Genomic DNA, 22072 nt, shown 5'->3' with positions numbered 1-22072 from the left:
TTCTGCAAAATTTGTGCAGGAGAATGCTACGAGGGTTAGATTGTTAACTATTCGCGCGCGAGGGAATGTCTTAGCAAGATCGTGAGTAGACTCATGCTCACGTACATACGAACAAAAAAACATGCAGCCAACATCGAGCAAGTACGAGAATGTTAATTTAACGAGATAAGCTCTGTTATCTGTTTAAGAATTTGCCGATTGAACAAAAAAAGGTGTTTGTTGTTCGCTGACGTCTTAGGGAATATGAAACTTTCTGTATATTTTACGGTGTCAGTCATGAGGGGTTTACCTTCAGTGTTCGGCTGTAATACGCTTTTTGCAATTCTATTTTCTTTGCCGTATGACAGCGGTGGACATAGATTGTGTGTTCGTGTAGCACAGCTAAAATTATTCTTTCTGTTTTTAATCTGTAAATCACAAGCTGAAATTTTTTAATGTTGTTTTCAGCCCAATTTTCATTTCCTGATCCTTCTGATTGTTAAGTAGAAAAGTAGAAGCAGCTAAAACCACACCCACTTTCTCGAAGGGCAATTTTCCCCGGGGGTCTCCCATATAAGAGTTACGGGGATGCTCGTCGGAAAAATAAAATTAAACCCCCAAGGGAGACTAATTTGGGTGTTGCTCAAGCTAAACTGACCCTAAAAAAGACCATACTTACTAAAAAAGACATCACGGCAGTTTAATTTCTTTATGGACAGCCCTGAGCGATACCTGAATGGTCAAACAGAGTGACTTTTCATCCCAAACACCCTAAGGGAGACCAAAATCTGCTATTTACGCCCCTAAGTGAGACGACGAGCGTCCCTGTCACTTTTATATGGTAGTCCCCACCCCCCCCGGGTCAACTGTAAAATTAAAAGTTAATTACATATCGCTGCTAACTGATGCTTAATTGAAAATAAGAAGCTAAAATCATAATTTCAGTACGCTTTGCCATCACAATAACAAGATAAGCTAGAGAAGCAAACAAATGGAATATAAACGTTTTACTGATCTATTTCTAAAGAGCCATGGCTCTTGATTTCTTGAAAGTCACCAACCTGATGATCTTTCCCGATTTTGATGTCACCCAGCTTCAAAGATTGACCATCGCTGTTCTCAAAAATAATAGGGCAAGGTTGAACGTTGCTGTTTGGGAAAAAGAGCTAAGGTTAAGCTGCAAAGTACTAAAATGAAAATAAAAAGGGCCCAGTAATTAAGGTAGTTTATACTCACTGGACGTTGAACGTAATCAGGCAAAGGACAAGGAGTGAAAGGTTTGAAGGCATCATATAGAAGAGTGATGTGTGAGGAAACGGTGGTAAGCCACTGTATTATGCCAGTTTTCAGCACTGCCTGACTGGAGAAGCTTGCAGATGGCTACGTGAGCACTCGGGATAGCCAACACGACTTAGGGGGCAAAGATTATAACGGCAACGGAAAAAGGCGTGGTAAATTAAGGACGGATATTGATTTCGTCATAGTTTAATATAGTAGACGAGACTCGTTATGAAAGGCGGCAAACATCAAAGATAAAAAATCACGGTGCTAGAATGCTTTGTTTTTTGTTCCCAAATTGTGACGGAATAAATTAATACAACGTTTTTATTGGTCAATACGATCAAAATGATAGGAATGCTATTGAACGTTGTGCACCTTCAAGTCCACAAAACATATAACAACTTCAAGCTTCTTAACTATTACACTGTATTGACTTTGATAAAAAAAAAGGAACAAAATTTTGACAAATTGATGTTATCAGGACCACTTAAGCCCGAAAAGCAGTATTATATCGTTGGTTGAAGAATTGATGGGTTCCATGCTGGATATTGCCTTTATTAGCAAATACAGAGTACTAAGAGCGTCAAGTGGTAGGCCCATTCAAAAAGATTGCCATCTAAAGATTATCATTTGCCATAGACCATAATTAAACCTGTGAAAAATATATTGATTTAATTGCTCTTTTATTTGGACGAGATCGATATCGATCCCGAAACTGATAATATAGCCTGCTCAAAAACCCTCTATTTTTTTTTCAGAGATGTCGCGCGCGCGTTTTGGAAATCAACATGAAAGTCGCGGGGGACTTTTTGATTAGCAGACCGATCACAGAGAAAATTCATTGCAATCCCCACCTCGAGTGAAGCGATCCCAAAATATGGAGATTCCCACGATAGCAAATCTGGTATGACACGGGGGTAAAAATATGGTCCATTAATGTCGTATGAATGAGAGGGGGATCCTGGCAAATAAAATAATATGATACAAACCTCGAAGTTATGGAAGTGTATCCAACCGGAGATAGTCAAGCACTGCAGACAAGAGAAGAGTAGCACCATCTCAAAAAGAATAAAGAAATCCGTAACCGATAAGTACTCTAAACATGGCGCTGGGGTTTTTTCCAACTATTTGTTCAAAGTGGGCACTTTTATTTAATTGTACGTCCAAAGCTACTACAGCTAACTTCTTTTTTTGGGGGGGGGGCGGTGGGGGGCGTGTTAAATCGAGAGAATTGTATTGATTTTGAGGTCTTCATGACAATGGAAGCAATCTATCGAGAAGTAATTTTTTTCTGCTGAAACAAGTGGATCGCAATATTTTAATATTTACCATACGTTTTTAACATTTTTACTTCTACATGGATTTGTAAAACCGGGTTAGCAGATTTCCTGTAATTTTTCTTAAATTCCTGTCTGTCTTGGCTTATTTGCTGTGTTCGTTTGTGTTACTCTTTTTTTTTCGTCTTCGCGTGGTTAAAGTTTTCCATCTCCGTCTCACCCCTCTCCCCAAGACGTCCTCACACGTCCGATGGTTTAAGATCTTTCCATTCTTCTTAGGGAGTTAAAAATATGCTGAAACCACGCCCAAATAGACCATTTTACAGTTGTGGCCTTAGTATCCTAGCCTTCCAATGAACATGAAGCTAAGTTTGACCTTGTTTTGATACAAACCTCCTAAATAAATACTAGCGAACATAAGAATAACATGATAAACATAACAAAGTAGGAAGGGTAGTTGTATCAAGGCGTGCTCAACTCCAGCCTCATTTCCACCTGTAACTGTAAAATGGGCTATTGGCTATGTAATGTAATGAGTTTCATTTGCAATTAAGCTAAACTGTTTGTAGTTCCCTATTTTTGTATAAGAATGTTGAATTCTACTGCTTGTCATAACAGGCGACTTAGTTTCTTTTGCGTTGAGGAGGCAGGCTTTGGAGTTTACAGCGGTGGGGGAGGAAAGTGAGAAATACTCTTACAGGAATCACTCGATTGTGGTGATCTGACGGAAAAATAGGGCACTGTGAACAGTCTAGCAAAGCCCATGCAGGCTAAGTGATAATATAAATTGTTTAGTATTCTGAATTACGTCATATTTTGACATGAAAATGATCCATAATCCTCATTAGTTGGGTAACATAGTATGTTACCTGTATTTCATCTTGTAAGACTCCCCGGGGACTTATTTGGTTTTAGTGCTTCTGGTCTAAAGACTTGGCCCAGTAAGTGGGGCTTTACAGATTTTCATGTAAGCTTTTTAGAAATTCATAATTTTGACTAGTATGTACAAAATTTTTTGACCACTGTGAAATGGTTATAAGTGCAATAATTTACAACAAACATGCGCACAACAAAGCATTTTATGGGTGTAAAATATGTGCACACAGGACACAGTACCAGTTTTCATGTAAGACATATTTACCAAATAACTCAAATTGCATGAGATATTAACCCATTTGCCACTAGGAATTTGCTGAAAAACACCTTCTGAAGCTATTCAAGCTGTTTCCTGGTCATTGTGTGGCTACTAAAAGCCAAAACTGGGTGAAACGCTGTTAATAGGTTAAAATAGCACTTCATGGCCTTCTGTTCCAGATGCAAAATATCAGCTTCCGAAGTTCAGGTATGCAACAGAAAGCAAAATTTTGCTTCATATTAAATAATAAATTAGTTTATTGAAATTCTTGCAAGGATGTTGTTGCATACAGCTATTTTGAGAAAGGTTTTCAGAAAAGTGCACGCGACAATCCTGAAAGGTCTTGGGGTGGTTTTGAGTTCACTGTTCTTTAAAGAAATTTGAAAGAATGTCACAAGAGGCCATGGACTTATGTTTGCAAGTGCTAAAGGAAAGCAACAAAAGTAGGTTCGACAGCTACAGTGTCAGGAACAGTGTGTTGAACATATTTCATATTACCTTAATGGGATTGTGGAATGCACATTTTTTCCAACAACCTTTCTCAAAATTATAGCTGTATAAAGTGCTCTTGAATATTTGGCACCTTTGGTGGACCATGGACTGGGAGCTTTGAAGTAGCAGCGTCAGTAAGCGGTGTCAGTGGGCTTACACTCAAATCTGGGGCCTAAATAGGGGATCTTACATGCTTAATGGCATTCTATTCTATGAAATGTACTAACAAGACTATTAGCAGCTATTAGGACAGTTATATCCCAAAAGCATGTTTTGTAAATCTCTAAGAATCTACAACTCTGTCACCAAATTCTGTCTTGATAATCTTTTTACCAAACTGTTTAGTGTTCTGAAGCTCTTTGGGAACTCCTTGATCCATTATCTCTAACATTTCCTTAAGCTCATCAGCTATCTTGCAGTCTAAAGTCAAGAAAGAAGTGGCAACCCCAAAATGTCCCATTCGACCTGTCCGCCCACACCTGTGGACATAATCTTCAATGCTGTCAGGTAAATCATAGTTAATTACATGTGCTACTTCTGGAAAATCAAGGCCCCTTGAACCAACATCAGTGGCCACAAGGACATCCATTCTACCATCACGAAAGGCATCTATCAATTTAAAGCGATAATCTTGAGATTTTTCAGAATGAAGGCCTGATGCATGGAATTGTTCCTTCTTGAGTAACTCAGTGACATAGTCTACATTCTGTATGGATGATGCAAAGACCATAACAGGAGGAAATGGAGTGCTTCTAAGAACTTGAAGAAGTTTAGCTGGCTTTTCATAGTGATAAAGGAAAACAACATTTTGCTGTATAGTTGGTGATATCAGACCAGTTCCAGGACCTACCTGAATTTTTATAGGATTTAGAACTGCTGATCTTGCCAGTCTTTCTAATGATTCAGGCATGGTTGCAGTCCAGAGAAGTGTCTGTCTGGCCCTGATTGTACCAGTGGCCAGCCCAACAACCTTTCTCAACTGTTCCTCCATTCCCATACCAAGCATCTTGTCAGCTTCATCCATAACCAAGTATGACACTTTGTCGAGACTGAGAATGCCACGTTCACACAAGTCTAGTAACCTTCCAGGTGTTGCTATGACAACATCAATGCCACTTTTTAGCTCCTGCACCTGATGTGAAATGGGGACACCACCACATATTCCAGCAGATTGGTATTTAAAGCTGACTGGGGTTACCCTTAAAGGGGAGTAAGTTAAAGACATATCTGCTGCAAATGAATCATAGTCATGTACACTGATGGAACCAGTATTGAGTGAAGTATAAGATGAATTCATGCCCCAGTGAGTGTTATTTCCAAAGTTTCCTGTCACTGGAGCAGAGTTGTAATTCTGTAAGAGGCCAACATTACCTGATGAACCACATGTTGTGCTCATCGTTAAAAAGTTTAGTAACTCTGCAACATGATCTGACACTTGCCGCATTAGCTCTCGTGTGGGTGTCACAATAAGTGCCACCGGGCCCTCTGCGGGTAAACATGGCTTTCTTGTTTTAAGGAACATACATAATGGAAGAGAATATGCTAGTGTTTTTCCTGAACCGGTCTCTGCTAAACCGATGATGTCCCTGCCACTCATAACACAGCTCAGAGCTTGCATCTGAATTGCAGTAGGACGTGCATAACCATTATTAGCTAAGTATCCTTGAAGTTCCGGGGATAAATTCAAATCTTGGAAACTTGTGATAGGTTTAGGGCAGTTTTCTCCTTCAATTTCAATTCCATTTTGCCATCTGATTTCATCAACCTGTTCATCTGAAAGCTGGGTAATGCTGTTTTGCTCATGATAGTAGGGTGTCATCAAGTTATCTTCCTTCTCACCTGCTTTTCGTTTTAAATTTTCTCTCAGAGGGACAAATTCTTTCTCCTCTCTTTCTGTTACATTCCTCCTCTCCATTTGAAAGAAAAATGAAAAATGAAATCAAAAGAGGGTGCGAGATGCGGCGGTTTTGAGTGAAAAAAGTATCTTCTTGCGTGAATACTCTAATTACCATATATAAAGTACCTACCCAATGTTCAGAATTATACCGCTGCCGCTGCATCGAAGGCTCAGTTATGAAAGAAAAGATATCGGGAGAAAAGTAAAAGCTCGGGAAAATCGAGAAAAATCCGCCAGAAAATGGTTCAAAGTCTAAGGAAGCCAGTCTAGTGTTTAAAGCTATCTTTGATTTCACATCTTAACGCCTTTTTTCATACAAGATGCAAATTTTCTATGTTAGTGGGTCTATTCTTTTCCTGGCCGCGCTTTGGCAAGTCGGATTTCTTCAAAGCCTGTTCTCCACCTTGTGGAACTGTTTTGTAGCAGTATTAGGGATTTTCTCTGGAGTTATGCTTTACCTCCTTTCAGGAAAACAGAGGATTCCACCGACACCAAAACCATCAAAGAAAGTTGAAACTGTAAGTCGTTTTCTCGCGAAGTTGACTCGAACTCAAACCCACAAGCCTTACATGCAAAGGGTGGTAGTTTCGCGGACCGTTGACAAAACCATTCAAGAGGTTTTTGATTTGTTTATCCGAGATTTTTGCCTGTCATGGTTTCGTGATTTAGGAAAAGACGAAGCAGCTTTCGTTGATCTCTTAACCGAGGAGCTGTGGGTTGTAACAGCAAATGTTGTGGAAAGACTCAAGTGTGTTGACAAGGTGAAATTTCTGTCTAGTGATGTGGTTGAAATTCTGAGCCGACACTTTCAGCAGCTTCGTCTTGCGGATATGCGGACCTTCTCTGATAATGCACTGCCTTTTGTGCTTCATCCCTGCCTGAAGAGCAGGGCTGAAGAACTTGATTACTTACGAAAGGCCTCAGAAGTGTTGCTCTATTGTCTTCTTCCTCCCAAGAATTCACGTTGTTCAACAATGCGGTATCTTTTACGTGAAATTTTAGCCTTTTCTGTTTTCCAGCCCCTGGCTGACATGATCTGTGATCCAGATTACATCAATCAAACACTTCTTGTACATTTGGAAGCAAAGGAAGCCCTTGCTGCCAAACATAAGCAGGGTTATGCTTATGCAGAAACATACGAAGACTTCATCAAAATGATCAACACATCAAACTCAGTAGAGGCATTGAAACAAATCAGGTATTATTGGGATCTTTACAATTACTTTTATCCTTGACTTTGTACCCAAGAGCAGGCACTCAAGGGAAATTTGGGTAGAGGTGTGACCCTGATTAATAATGGAAATTAAACTGAGTGGAGTGCAATTTATTGCATTCGTTGGAACGCATCCTAATCTAATGTTACTGTGCCACTAAGGCAGAAATTTCCAAGCTATTATGGGCTTTTACAAATTAGCCCCCTATTGATTTTATCAGGGGCACGTCGGCCCGGAAACGGGACTCCTTTTGACTCAATTTTGTTTCCGTAAATGACGAACACGGATCGGTAATGAATGATTACCTCTAGTTTATAATGATAATTGAACCTAGTGGAGTGCAACGTACACATGATTTTGGATGAGTACGCTGTGCGAGTTTGATTTGAAATGACAAGTATGATTGCAGACAAAAGTTGCACAATGCGGAGTTCAATTACCACTTTTTTACAGCCATTTTGAAATCGCAAAATTCAGTGAGTTGAAAAGATGAATCTGGGAATGCGTTCACATCTCGTTTTGTATGTGAAACAGAAATGATGTGATTTAGAACAAAAATGATGTGATTTAAAAACAGAAATGATGCAATTTGGAAGATTAATGATGTGATTTAGACCAGATGTGATATTTTAGAGCAAAAATAGTGTGATTTGTGGATAAATTACACAGCTGAGGGCCAATCAGATTGCAGGTATCAACAGTGATTACCAAAATCATTCATTTGGCCACCCTGTTTATAACAAGATACCTTGTTTTAAGACCATGATAAATTTTGTTTCGCATCTAGAATTACCGTATTATTTTATTCGTATAAGTGCCCAACCTCTAATTTGTGCCCATCCTAAAGGCAGAAAAAGTTAATAAGCGCCCTACCCATACCACCTCCCTCGCACCCCCACTCAAACGCAAATAAGCACCCACCCCCACCCCAAACCCTTTTCCCCTCCCACCTCCAAAAAATTGAATAAATACTAATAAGAGACTTCCCCGAAGACGGACTTTTCTTTGGAGCATTTTACAGAAACCTTGCTTTGTTACATCTTCCCGTTTTGTTAATACCATTTATTGTTTTGTTGCAAAATAAACATACTACACTTGCTGAAATGTTGAAAATTTAATAAGCACCCACTCTCAAGGTCCAAAAATTTAATAAGCGCCCAGGGCAGTTAATCGAATAAATACGGTAAGTGACTTTTTAGACTAAAACAAATTACCATAAAATAAGATTTATTTGAGAAAAAAAAAAAACTATTGTTGGTACCACTCACTAACAAACTGCCCTTTTTTTAAGGGCTTTTGGTCTCAAAAGACACCCTTTTCACCCTATGTAATGTTTGTACCCCTTGATGGTTCTTGGTGTGTTTACAAGTAAAACTGCACTTCTCTGCTCCCTCCAGATATCATATTATTGCTGAAATCATGCAAGCAACCACCATTAATAATTTAAAAGGAATTGACCAGTTTGGACAAGATGACAAACAGGGAAAAGTGCTGAAGAAGGACGCTCAGTTAAGGGCTCGCAATCTTAAGCGCTACATTAACCAATGTACTGTTGCCAAATCGCAATGTGAGAGACGTATTAAGCTGTTAGGGGGTCCTGACTATACCAACAATGGCGCTGGTGATGGTAAACAGACTGCAGTGGTACAAGAGAATGTAAAATCTGTCCAAAAATCTGCAAAGCAGAGTAAAGCTAAAGTTCTTACTTTTATAGAGGTCATGGACAACAGCTTGGCAAGAAGTTTTTTCATGCTTTTCCTTCAGAATAAAACTGGTAGCAAGAATATGCTCAGGTTTGATTATGTAATTTTAACTTAGACCTCGAGTAGTCTCATAATTTTGTTTTATTCAAAGTTAGTGGGGTTGTGATGTGTAACATGCAAGTGGTGAAGCAAGATTATAATGTGAAGAGAGAAAAACAAGAAACTGTAGTTGTTTTATGAACATGTGCACAGTTTGCAGCCCAGTGATGAAGTTTACTGATTAAATCATAATAGTTACAAATGTATGTATAGTCGTAGCCAACAGCATTGAATTATTTCACAAAGTAAGTCATAACATACAGGATTTTAATGTAGTTTTATTCTATTTGATTTTAAAATATCCTTAAAACATTGAATACTCATAATGCCTGTAGTGGTTGAGTTTGTATTAGTGAGGTTTACAGTTAAGTCATCTAAAATTCATCTCACCTGGAGTTATGTCACCTGAAATTAATTGTTTAATCATTTGAAATGCTAAGTTATACCTCCTGAAAACTTGTCGTGGTCAACAATATGATAAAAAATTGCAGCTAGATACAAAGATTGAAATAGATAAAATGTCTGAGCACTTTGAGTGAAATATGAAACTGTGAAACTCATGTTGGTTGTTTTGTGTCATGCATTTTTTGGCTTCTGAACTGGTCCCTATCCCTCTTCCATTCCCTCAAAACACAATTTTCACCCATAGATCCTTGATCCTGGATCCCTTAACTTTGATCCTTGATACCAAATCCTTGTTTTCCAGTAAAGGCTTTTATCTTATTGTCACTTGCAGTCACTTCCCCCCCTTTAACCAAGTTGATTTGACATTATGGTGATGCCTGACTTGAGATTTGCGTTTTTTGTATGTTCCATTAATGTACATTTTTCTTTTGTTTTACTGCAGTTTCTGGATGGCAGTTGAGAACCTCAAATTAGTCAAACATACCGAACTGCACAAAAGTGCTCAAGAAATCTACCAAGTGTATGTTACACCATCCTCAGACAAATCTGTCATGCTGGACACAACTCTTGTTAGGGGAATGGAACAGTATCTGCAGGGAATGCATGGCTTGCAGGCATTCTTTGAAGCACAGAAAAAAGTGTTCACTTACCTTGAGGAAAAGTTTTACCGCAAATTTGTACTGAGTGCAGAATATTCCATGTTTGTGTGCCAGTCTGAGGCAGAAATGGATGACCTGCGTGCACACAAAAGGGACGAAGAAGATTTGGAATTCAATTGGAATGATGATGCAGATACTACTGATGAAGATGTAAGCTGTATTTAGATTTTATAATATTGTTGGAAGCAGCATTTGCAAGTGGTCACACAAGGACACTGGACTTGCAATTCAGAGTCCCAAAGTTCAAGTCCTTCCTTGACCACATTGAAGACTGACGACTTATTGTTTCTCAGCATTTTTGAGTTCAACTCTTCAACCATGCTTATATACTAGCTAGATGTAACTCAATTGCCTCTTACAAGTACCCGTTGGAAGTCTTTTCCTTGTTATATTATTTGATTATTTTTTTCAGTCATTTTCTCAGCTCCACTAGTCTTATAGTGTGTATATGCTATAAGTGTGGATACAGTCATGGGTAAAATAATAGTTTCAATTGACTACACTTACTTCTTTTTCTTTATAACTGTATTTAAACCTTAGTTTATTGAAAAATTTCAGGTTGAAGGTGATGAAAGTGACGGAACTCCCAAACTAGGTAAGTAAAAGTGTTGCTGTTATCTCTGAAACAATCATAATATTATTGGTCCATAACCTATCTCAGCAAAAACGTACAGTTAAAATATTTTCTCTGATTTTATTGCAAAATGATATTTTTTTGTGTCTATCCTAGCACGTAAGCCAAGCACAGTTGAAGAACGAAGTGATGCTATCGTAAAAAAGTTGGAAGTTTTAGATCAAAGACTTGCCTCAAAGGTAACAGTTTGTTTATTTTTGTTGGTATGGCTTAATAGTGAGGGTTACATGTACAGACATACAGTGTCGAAACACTTTATACTGTACATACTACTTCTACTTGGTAAGGGAGAGGTATAACAATGTATTTTGTAACGTAAAATGTTGATTTAATGATGAGCTTATTTATTTTAGACACAGCAACTTGAACTTGTGAAGCGAAGTTATGGAGCTGAAGTACAGGTAGTTTTTCTGATCATGAGCAAGTACTTTTAATTTATTTCAGCTTTAAATTTTTATTAACTTTTTTCTTTGAATATGGTTATATAACTGGGCAGTTTCGCTCTTGTTGATTGGTTGAGTCAGTTGGAAAAGATTTGATGATGATGCAATATGTTTTTCTCTACGCTCCCTCATGATTTTCCTAGAAACTTCTCCAGAAATGATGTTAAAAATTGTCTTCAGTGTATGTTATTGTAAGAAACAAACAGGCAATTATTTTCTAAAAATCTTCTTATTAAAAGTTTTTGATATTTTGCAGAATTTTTACTTTTATCGTATTCTAAATAGGGAGAACTTTAAAATGGAAGTTGAACAGATGTATTTTGTGGCACATTTAATTATTACAGTACAACATATTATTGATTATCTAAGAACCCGCCTGTTAAAATTTGGTCAAAATAACTTTCAAATGGTAATGATTAATTGTAGTAAGCTGTGTGCAAGTTTATAGGAAAATCCAATGAGCAAATTGTATGTAAACTGAGCAAAAGTGAAATTTTAAGGTTGTTTTCAATCGTTCATGCTCCCATGGAAACTATGAAAATGTCAAATTTTACCTATCAATCAAAGTCTTTCATCAGTATATTTTTCACTTGCCAAGTTTCAGCTTGTGAGCTGCAACCTTTCTCTTGTCACGATTTGGCAAATGACATATACAGTGGAACCCCGCCTTACGGCCACCTGACAAAAACTGCCATACATTTTCTTGTAAAAAAACCCTCGTTAATATGGCCACCCCGTTAATACGGCCAATTTTTTTGGCCCAATGGTGGCCGTATTAATGGGGTTCCACTGTACTCACAAACTGCAAAAACTGTGTTCAGCCACCTTAAACTGGTTTTTGAAATCATTAAAAAAATACCACAACTGTGCCAACCCAATAATACACTGTATAATTATGTTGTTGCAGTTGCTTCATAAGAAACAATTTAAAGTACATGTAAATGTAATGCTGTCTTTCCAAGGAAGCTTCCTGCTGATGAGTTAAAGGTCTACCAAGTTGAAGGGTGGAAAAAAAATTAAGCAATTGAAAGGAGTGTGCTTGTATATATGGGGATCTACCCTTCGCCCCCATTGGTCGTCCAATATTAGTTAATGCTCTTGTAAGACAACACATCTGCTAGGTTCGATTAAGACGTCCCTTGGGCCACCAGCTGTTGCAGCTCTAGGAGGCAACCGATTTCTTACAATGTACATGCATGCACTTAAAGTATGATGGCTGCATTGAATTATCCAAAGGAGCTGACTGCTTTCTATCCAAAGACTGACATTTAGATTCTTTCTTAATTTTGCCAGGAAATGGAGCAGTTGAAGAGTGAAATTGAAAGATTAAAAACTGAAAGAATGCAGCTAGAGTTCCATGTAGAAAGGACAGGTACACTTTCAAACAATAAAATTAATGTTAAAAATATCTGCAGTTTAATAAACAAAATCAATTTATTACATGTACATGTACTATGTTTATTTACTAGATCAGTGGTGCGAGAATTTGGGGAAGTGGAAGATAGAAATTCAAAGTGTAGAGGTGAAATACTGTAGTGATGTATATAACATTATCTTTTATATCATTAAATTGTACTTAGTCAGTCAAGGCAAAAAAATTTTCTTCCGTTTCTCTAACTCTGTTCAAAAATATACATTGAGCAATTGCAGCAATTATTACCACCCACAATAATTCAATGCTGGTAACAATACATCTCAGTAATTTCCTAGTTCTTGTGAGAAAACTAGAAAACTAACTTTTGTACGTGAGAAAAAACTGTCCAGGGAACTGTCTCACCAATAGTATCAGTACAACAAAAAAGAGAAACTGCAAGCAGAGAGGTGTGTAAGGTTAAGTGTTCATCTGCATGCACATGTAACTTTTTTCTTGTTGTTGTGTATTGATGTATGTGTGAGCCAGTTCCACTACCTGACTGTCAAGTTGTGTGGTTGACAGCAAGAATACTTTGCATTGACTTTGTAATCTGTGCATATTGTCCTTCAACAGCATGTTTGAAAGTAAAGACCTTTAAATACTGTAGTTAGAAATAAAAGTTGAAATCTGAGCTTTTACGTTATCATACATTGAAAGTAAAATATTGCAAAAACTAATAATGTGACCAACAAACAGGAATGTTTGTTGATCAAAGATTATGTGTCACATGGCAATCTTAAAGTTGTACATGTTCATGATTGGTTGTGTTAATTTTTATTAAGTGTTGATAGCTATTTTTAGTAAAATATTATTTGAACCTCTTCATGAGTTGAGCACTAAGTTTAATGAGTGATTTTGTCAACAGTGGAATCCAGAACATGGTGAAAGATCTGTTCCAGTTTATGCTATTGTGGTCCACAGTAGAGCAGATGGAAAACAAGATCAGCTGCAGCCAGGAGGGAAATCAACCGAAGGACATGCATATGTTAATTCAGAAGGATGGGTTGTCACAAGAAAGTTCAAAGATTTTGAGACGCTTCATTTAAAACTAAAAGAGGTACTTGTATGTTTATACTACTTGAGATAGACTTTATGGATAATGGTTTTCAAACTGAATTAATTGACATCTCTTATGTTTATTAAGTGCTTACATGTATAAATTATTATATAATTCATTTTACTGCTCAAAGAGCATTTCAATATCTAACTCAAGGTAAATACTCAAAGATGGTGAACATGTTGGACACACCATGTCTTACTTGTAAGTTCAAGTGTCTGAAGGGTATAATAGTCATTGTGGTATTTTGAAATGATTGCTTTGTTTATTGTGTGACTCATGATGATGTAACTTTCAGCTGACCAATGTCCCTCAACAATGAACATTTTGGCCTGATACAATGTTGCAATGAAACATACAGGAAGTTGGTTGTCATCCTCAGTTGACAGACAGTTCATCATCATCATCATCATCATCATCATCATCATCATCAGCAGTAGCATCATCATCATCATCATCATCATCATCAGTACATCAAGTTACATTGACTTTGTTTAAGTGGCAATCCAAAGAAAGGCAGATCACAGTATTTATTCAGTACACAAACAACCTCCCCCCCACCCCCCCTGCCCAGGCACGTATAGCTTGCCCACCCACCCTTCCTTCCCTCCTCCCCCGAGAAAAAAAAAAACATTGTTAAGCCTCTTAGGACTAGGAGACAAAGGAAATTGAGAATAAACCTACAGTGCAGAGTAAATCAAATATTATTTTACCTGTAGTATATTAAAGAATATCTAAATATCTTGCAGTGCTGTGCATGGCTTACTCGTGAATTACCTGTTCCTGCAAAGAAGTGGTACAAGTCCATAGATGATGAGTTCTTAGAAAAATCAAGGAAGGCTTTGGAAGAATATCTGCAGGTACATCTATTTGCTGTGTTTTGTCTGAATAGTTAGACTTATTTGACAACAGAAATCTTGAACCACTCAGTGTGATTATCGAGCATGTCTTTGCTTGATATCTTGTTTTAAATCTGTCAGTTAAGCTGGAGTTGACTAGAGAATGTTAGCACAATATCATACAGAGTTTAGTATAATATTATACAACTATCCTCCGAATGGAGGTGAGACGCAAAGCATTGAGGTACATATCTAGCACTATGAACCGACCCTGAGGGGGATAGTTGTTTAAGTATTTACCAAATCAGGTGGATAAAAATCAAAAAGGAACTTTTTGTAAATAAAACACGTCACTCATTTAGAGTTTGTTTACGTTTCAATTGACAGTGTTTCAGGGATCATTTTTTATGAGTTTGTTGCAAATTCAGTGAGAGAATTTTTTTCTACCAAACATTAACCCCCAACAAGCCAAATTTTGTCTCTTTCTTGGTATTCGTTGGTACAGCTGCTTCATTTACCGCTAAAATTTCATCTTTCGAAACTGTTGCAAACGAGAAGCCATTTTGAATCCCTTACCAAAACAGTGAATATCCAAGGATATTTGGAGTTACGGGAGCCAATCAGAATGTGCAAAAATTGCTATCCACTGATTTGGTGAATACTAACATGGGTTATTTTTTTTTATTGAAGACACTACTAGCAGATGAAAAGCTGTGCCTGAGTGAAGAATTGTACTCATTTCTCAGCCCCAGCCCTGAGCATCTCAAGAAACAAAGGTAATAGCAAATAGGACTCACCTCTCTAATTTTATGGCATCTCAGTTGTAACAGACTCAAGCACCCAGTAGACTTGGCTTCTGCTGATCATGATAGTCACGTTTTTAAGATGACACTTAGTTCCTGCACTTAAAATGGTATCCATCTTTCACAAAGTTGACTGTTATACATGTTCAGTTTACTTGCTTCAGGAGATACACTCTGACTTGCTGTTAATCTCTTGAATAATGTCGTCCCAAACAGGGTTTTCAGTAGCAATATTATTGGAAACGAAACAAAAACCGCTGCCCAAAAACTATCTTCAAGTTGACAGTTTGCTTTCTGTGCACGCTTGATAACATGAAGAAAAGAAGGCTGCAATGTGGTTGACTTATAAACACCATTTTGGGCAGTTTTGGTTCTTTTTGCTCAGGTAGTAACCAGAAACCTGCACAACTAGATTCAAAAGGTGTTTTTGTGCCAAATTTCCAACAGCCAATGGGTTAAATAAATACATTTGTTATTTACTTACTTAATTTTATCTTTGTCTTTTGTTCTAGTGAACCAACTAAGAAAGGGTTTTCACTTTTGTCAGTGTTGAAAAGGTAACAGTGGATGTTGAACATTTTTATGCCCTTTACTCTTGACTATTAAACTGAGTTATACAAATGTGCCACTTAGTGTCATCTGTAATTTGAGTTATTTTTCTTTTTGTTTTAATGAATGATTACCGATAACAACTAAGAACCCCTGCGTGATCTTGACTTCTGACCAACAATCATAATTATCCATTTCAGGTTAAAATATTTAGCACAGAAGAAGCAATGATATTTAGCTGGGGGTATTTCATGGTGGGAGGAGAGGATGTTAAGTGCATTGTACATACCTCAATCAGAAGTACACTTTATACCACTGTCTGGTTTCCAAATTCTGTAGATGAGGAAAATAACTGATTGCCTTGCCTAGGCCAGGGTAAACCCTACTTGAAAACCATAAATTACATGTATAGTACTTACAAACCTGCAAAAAGAAATATTGTATTATTGTGTCTGAAAGTCGAGGATGTATAACTGGTGTCCAGAGACTGAACAACTTGAATGTTTAACACAAAAACCATCAGGGATGCGTGACACTTGACTTGCACCTTGATAGCTGATTAGGTGATATTCTGAAGAAGGGTCTTAAACCTGAAATAATTGTGTTTTTTAAAAGCATTTGACACTTTTTGATATTTCGTTACCAAATACAGTCGACTCTCACCTTGCGGATACCTCGCTATTACGGACACCCACTAATGCGGACAAGAGCCAGCTCCTTGGCGAAACGCATAAAGAAGTGACTGAAACAAACTCCCGCTATTACGGACTCTCGCTATTACAGAAATGTGACACTTGAGTGCTTTATCAGAAATGCTGACGCACATCACATAAAGAATAAAGCAACATTACAATAAAGGAAAAGATGAGACAAAGTACTATTGACCGCTTCTTTGTAAAAGAGTAAACAAATGACTGCTGTACAGCATTTTGGGGATAAAAGACATTACCATTAGAGCTTACAAACATTTTACGTTATTTTAACACTCTACTGTAAAAGTCATTAGACAGGTTTCTGTTACGAGTATACCGTGCAGCATCTCTGTGCTAAAAGAGCTGCCAAGAACAATAAAAAACATTATATTTGACAGCAAGGTAACATGTAACCCATTTACATTACTGGAAGAGTTTCCGTTAGGTTGTTTAAGCTCTTTCTTATGTATTGCTTGTCATTTCAGGAACTTGGAAGTGGTAATACAGCATAAAATTAATTATTTAGAGCCATTTACAATTTTGTTATCTTCTTTTATGGTCCATAGTTAAAAGAAGTAAAGAATTGTCGAAACTGCAATGCTTCTGGGACTTTTACATATTATTTCACAAGTTTAGATTAGGAGAAAACAATTTTTTTGCTCTCATACCCCGCTATTACAGACTCTCACTATTACAGACTAAAAATCTCCCCCCTGAGGGTGTCCACAATAATGGGAGTTGACTGTATCACCTCATTAGTGACTGAACAACTTGCCTCTGTGTTAGTTGAACTTGAAGCCAAGTGGCTGTATTCCATTTAAATGATGATTTTTGTTTTTTTGTAGCTTACCTTTTGACATTATCCCTGCTGAGGAAGCAGATGAGGTAAGGGATATTGCTTGATTTGAATAAATATTATATTATTATTATTTTACCAGTTATAAACTGTAGCTGTAAGTAAGATCTTAATAAGTGTGGTTGGTGTTAACAAAATCAATTTTTTTTAAAATTTTCCTTCAAGGAAACTGGTCTTGATCAGGATGATAGGTAACTACATTGTACTAGTCGACATTGCTTTGTGTTTGACTCTGTTTCCGTCATCCTGTAATACCATTTATAATTAACTATCAGCTTGACTTCTCATTTTACAGTGTGATGCGTAAAGATTCCATTGCAGAGCCCTTCTATGGCTTGGTTGGGGAAGTATTTGAGCTTAAAGGAGGTAATTAAATTCCGCCTATCATTGTGCAAACTAAGAAAGTCATGCCCGATAGCCCGGGGCTAGTGGATTTTGCTATCGGGCTAGTGATTTGTTTGGGGAAATTCAAATAATCAATCCTGCTAATCAAAAAGGGTTTTAGGGCTAGCTGAAATGACTTGTGGGCTAGTAAATGCTAGCTACAGCTTGCCCGAATAGCAGGCTGTAAAACTGACTTTATTTGCACCCTGGTCTCTACAAGAGATACAAGAGATACAAGAAAAAACATTTTTAGAAAATGTTTATCATAGAAGAATGATTTGCTGCAAAACATTGTTTAGAAATTGAAGCATCCAATACAAAATAAAAATATACCAAAATTTCAGGTGAATAACAGATAAATATAATAAAACACCATTGTTTTGACAAGTGTGATTATGATTTACTTAATAACAATGTTCTTTTTTGCAAAGTAAATTATTATTATGTGGAAAATAGATAAGCACTCATTAAGGGGAGAGTAGTTGGATTTAAAAACAGGGATTTCTTTGACCAAAAGGACTAAACAAGCTTTCTTTAAGCTTGCAAAACTGAAGTGATATAAATAATTTGTAAGCTATATGTGTACCGCATAAACTTCCAGCCCTTATGTTGTACAGAACTTAGGCTGCTGGTTGCTGGTTGCAGGTTCCACTTCTTTTAGTTGGGATTAGTTTTTTTTCTTTTAATTAGCTCTTTTACTTGTCTGAGACAAACTTAAATTATTTGCACACACAATAAAATTGAAGAATACTTTAATTCTAAATTTATCTGTTTTAGTTTTCAAGTGGATGAGAAGAACCTTGATAGCATTTGTTCAGGTTACATTTGGAGGTACCATTAACAAGTAAGGCTACTGACAGCAGCTGATCATGATACAGAAACCTTTATACTGTAGCTTATTCTTTGGAAACAGGTCATTGTGTTGCCCAACATTACAGCTGGTTGGATGGTGTTTGTGATACCATAATGCCTTGGAATGGTCTCACTAAAAAAAAAAAGCTTAACTCATCAACTAACAATAAAATTGACCTGATGGGTGAATCTCTTTTCACAGGGATTCATGTAATAAATATTGTTAACTATTTCAAGCCAGATCATGGTAAATGGAAGGAACTGATGAATCCTTTCCCAGGGTAAATCCGTCGGTTCCTTTGATGTGCTATGATCCTATCTGATCTTTGGATCACTGATCCTGATCCAGATCATCCCAATGGAATGCACTCATGACAAGGATCCATGTTACACCCAGCATATTTGGAGAATCTGTTTGAACAGGTTCTTAGAGTCACTGACTACAGACTTTTCTGAGAACACCAGTAATACAAGATATGATTGTCACTACCAGTGGGTCCTGATGTCCTTCTGGATATTATCACTCTAATGGGATGATTGTTTCCATTGTCAGAGAAATTCATTGTATGGTTGAGTGGTTGGTGTCGGAATCAATGGTGATTTACTACATTCACTTGTTTCGTGACTCCACATGGCCAGGAGGGGAACTGGCCAAACCTGCTGCACTTCGCACTGAAGCAGTAAGTATTGACTCTGTTTATCAATAGCTCCTAGATTTTGAAATATTTATTAACAACCTCATTCCCAGGATTTTTCCAGTACTTACAGAAAAGGGGACTGTAATCCTTTCTAAAGAGAGTTGACCATACACTGAGAAGACCTGCCAGAAAGCTAGTAGCAACCAATTAATTGGGACTGACCACACAACATGAAGGCAAACTGCATTTAAAAATCGACAATTAAAAAAAATTCAAAATTCAAAAGTTAAACAGATTTGTATGGGCAACTAACAAGTAGCCGCTTTGTTTTTAGGAAAAAACTGAAAGTCGAAAAAGAGCCAAGCAAAAACTACTGAAGAACATTCCAGGTAAGCTGCGGACATGAATCAGTATTTTTATTTGGTGACAAACTTTAAGACAATCCACCTTTGAACAACCCACCCAGTGAATTTTCCTTTTTATCTTCAGAAGTTCTTCAGAATCTGGTGGGGAAGAAAAACAGTAAAGTTGGAGCTCAAAAGGTATTAATATTAATTTCAGGTTACATGTATGAACACAGTCAAAGGGAATGGAACTTAAATGTGTCAGTTCGGGTCCTTTGATGCTTATGGTTACCAGCAAACAGAGCATAGGAGTCGTCATGCTAACAAAACCTGGATTTACGCTAATGTCATTTCGAAGAACTCGACCCAGTATTTGCACTGATGAAAGGCTTCTCCTGAAACTTTATTAATCGGGGGAGGGGGGGGGGATGGCTGGCCTCTCAGTACCCCTACCCTATTATAGTCTATTCTGTGGCCGAATATAGATCCCATCGTAGTCACTTTTGGGAAAATGTTATTTTCGCGATCCCAACTTAATACCTTTCTGGTACTTATTTTAAACTAGGTCATCCTGAAATGAGTTGACACCTTGGTTAAACTTACTGAAGTAAAAATCTTCCCATTTTAAAATCCCTACCTGCCTGAATTTCCTGATCCCCAAATCCCGAAAATGCGCAATCCCATTCTAGTAGCTCTTATGAAAATGCGACCTCATTATAGTCAATCCAGCGGTGAAAATGCGACCCCATCCAGCGGCACATCCCCATTAACCTATGCTGGGACCCCCCTGGGGGCTTTATTGAGGTTTTCTATTCTTTTTGTAGGTTTTTGAGGCATTTCAGGACATCAGAGTCACAAAACATCTTTTTTATGTGAGTGTCTTGTTTAGTGGGGTGGATGATAATACTAATTTTTGCTTATTAAGAAAGAAAGAGAAAGTATGGCATAACTTCGCGTCTATTTCTTAATCTTTTGCACCCTCTTATAATTTATTTCTAGAGCTAATCAGGGATCCACCTGAAAGCGCTTTACTGGCCCCCGATGGTTTCAATGGCCAAGATCTTCTGAACAAACGTACCTTATTGTAGCCTCCCATGCAGACGTTCTTAGGGGTTCGTCACGCATTCCTTCCCCCCTGTTCGTGGGGCAGGAACGCACGACGAACCCTGAAGAAGGTCTGCGTGGGAGGGTAAAAAAAAATTGCAAAATTTAAGACCAGCGAATAAAAATCCTCGCGAAATTTATTTAAAACGCACGAAATTTAATACCCATATGGAAAATTCTAATAATTGTGGGTGACATGACTCTGGTTTCGGGTGACATAGCTTTGAGCGAGATGACTTTGGGGCGACTTGACCGTTAACCTGCCTTACGGAGGTGGCTGCTTAAGAGAGCCAAACTGCAGGAGGTATTTTACGAGGAAAAGCTCGGAAACATGTACTTTTTGATGAGAATGTATTGCAATTTACTATTTTTAGGTTACACTATATGTAAATCCATGTTGTTTCTAAAAGTTCTTCTCATACTCCAAGAAGCGTAGTACAAACAGCGAACACAAAGATCAGACCACTGTATCGGGCCGTCGCTTCACGGATGGGGTTAAAAGCAATGGAAAATTCTAAAGCCGTCATACTTGAAGTGGTCGCAGTCGCTTACGAGAGATGGTCGCACTTGGAGGGTTGGCTGTAGTTAGTCCTTAAACATGGTTTCTTATTATTGCAGGTTCTTTTTGAACTCATATTATTCACCCTCTGTCCTGAAGTCGTATCAGAGGAAGTGAAGCAGAGAGCAAGGATTATGATGAACACAACACAGCAGTCAACTTTGCCAGAGTGAACAAGAAAAAAACCAAAGCAACAAATCAAGTTCTTGTTGGAAGCGCTTGCAAAGTTTTCAAAACGGTGGAAAACAATATACACAGCTTTGTAAAGCGGCACTTGAAGCTCACTTTATTTGCAAGACATGTATGCTACTAACAAAAATAATAATTATTATTATATTTTATTTATTGAAAATTAACGGAGACGTTTAATTGACAAATTTAGAAAAAAAATTTAATTATTGGTATTATTTAAAGGAATATATGTTGTTAAACAAGAGATGTTGATAGATAGATGAAAAAATAAATAATGGTGATATAAGTTATGGAAATAACATTGTTTATTTTGTGCGGAGGGAGCTGTGTTGGAATATCAATAAACTCCGAAACAGACTAGGTTTGTTATGGCATAAATCCTCTTTTTGATATAAATGGAGTCATTCTGCTTATGTGTCCCTGGTCTGAGAAGAAGGAGCAGTCGTTTATTACGTCTGGGAGGGGCACAGGGGTTTTGGAGGGGAAGGGGTAAAATTTCTGATAAGGCTTAATTTTGGGACATCAATTTTTGAGTCAAAATTTTAAGACCCCTTCTTGGCTAGCCTATGTA

At 37.5% G+C, this 22072-nt stretch overlaps 3 protein-coding genes across 5 annotated transcripts in view; 1 reads left to right on the top strand and 2 right to left on the bottom strand.

The window, feature by feature from the left end:
• LOC140947267 (uncharacterized) overlaps window positions 1-1122 on the bottom strand; it is a 4574-nt gene extending 3452 nt beyond the window's left edge. The window contains exon 1 of one of the 2 annotated variants that reach the window (XM_073396322.1): window positions 1041-1122. The gene's annotated coding sequence lies outside the window, so the exon portion shown is untranslated. Of the gene's footprint in view, window positions 48-1040 lie in introns of those variants that run through there. The other variant, XM_073396323.1, reaches the window with a different exon arrangement.
• Window positions 1123-3184: 2062 nt separating this feature from the next.
• On the bottom strand, window positions 3185-6230 carry LOC140947221 (uncharacterized). Its single transcript, XM_073396282.1, has one exon. The coding sequence runs from the start codon at window positions 6077-6079 to the stop codon at window positions 4448-4450; it is 1632 nt and encodes a 543-aa protein (XP_073252383.1). The 5' UTR covers window positions 6080-6230; the 3' UTR covers window positions 3185-4447.
• LOC140947220 (sorting nexin-25-like) lies at window positions 6225-21766 on the top strand. 2 transcript variants are annotated; one of them, XM_073396280.1, is made up of 21 exons: window positions 6225-7259; window positions 8673-9068; window positions 9925-10291; window positions 10700-10736; window positions 10872-10954; window positions 11129-11176; window positions 12512-12590; window positions 12688-12740; window positions 13498-13689; window positions 14439-14549; window positions 15219-15304; window positions 15844-15888; window positions 17418-17457; window positions 17594-17619; window positions 17724-17794; window positions 18590-18656; window positions 19218-19344; window positions 19637-19691; window positions 19792-19844; window positions 20471-20518; window positions 21369-21763. In XM_073396280.1, the coding sequence occupies exons 1-21, from the start codon at window positions 6382-6384 to the stop codon at window positions 21480-21482; spliced, it is 2976 nt and encodes a 991-aa protein (XP_073252381.1). In that variant the 5' UTR covers window positions 6225-6381; the 3' UTR covers window positions 21483-21763. The 2 variants fall into 2 exon arrangements, with proteins under 2 accessions (XP_073252381.1, XP_073252382.1); XM_073396281.1 differs by lacking the exon at window positions 11129-11176 and having other exon boundaries at window positions 21369-21766.
• The last annotated feature ends 306 nt before the right edge of the window (window positions 21767-22072 follow it).

Source organism: Porites lutea, chromosome 9 (genome assembly GCF_958299795.1).
Source record: "Porites lutea chromosome 9, jaPorLute2.1, whole genome shotgun sequence".
Lineage (NCBI taxonomy): Eukaryota > Metazoa > Cnidaria > Anthozoa > Scleractinia > Poritidae > Porites > Porites lutea.
This window is presented reverse-complemented; position numbering and strand designations above follow the sequence as displayed.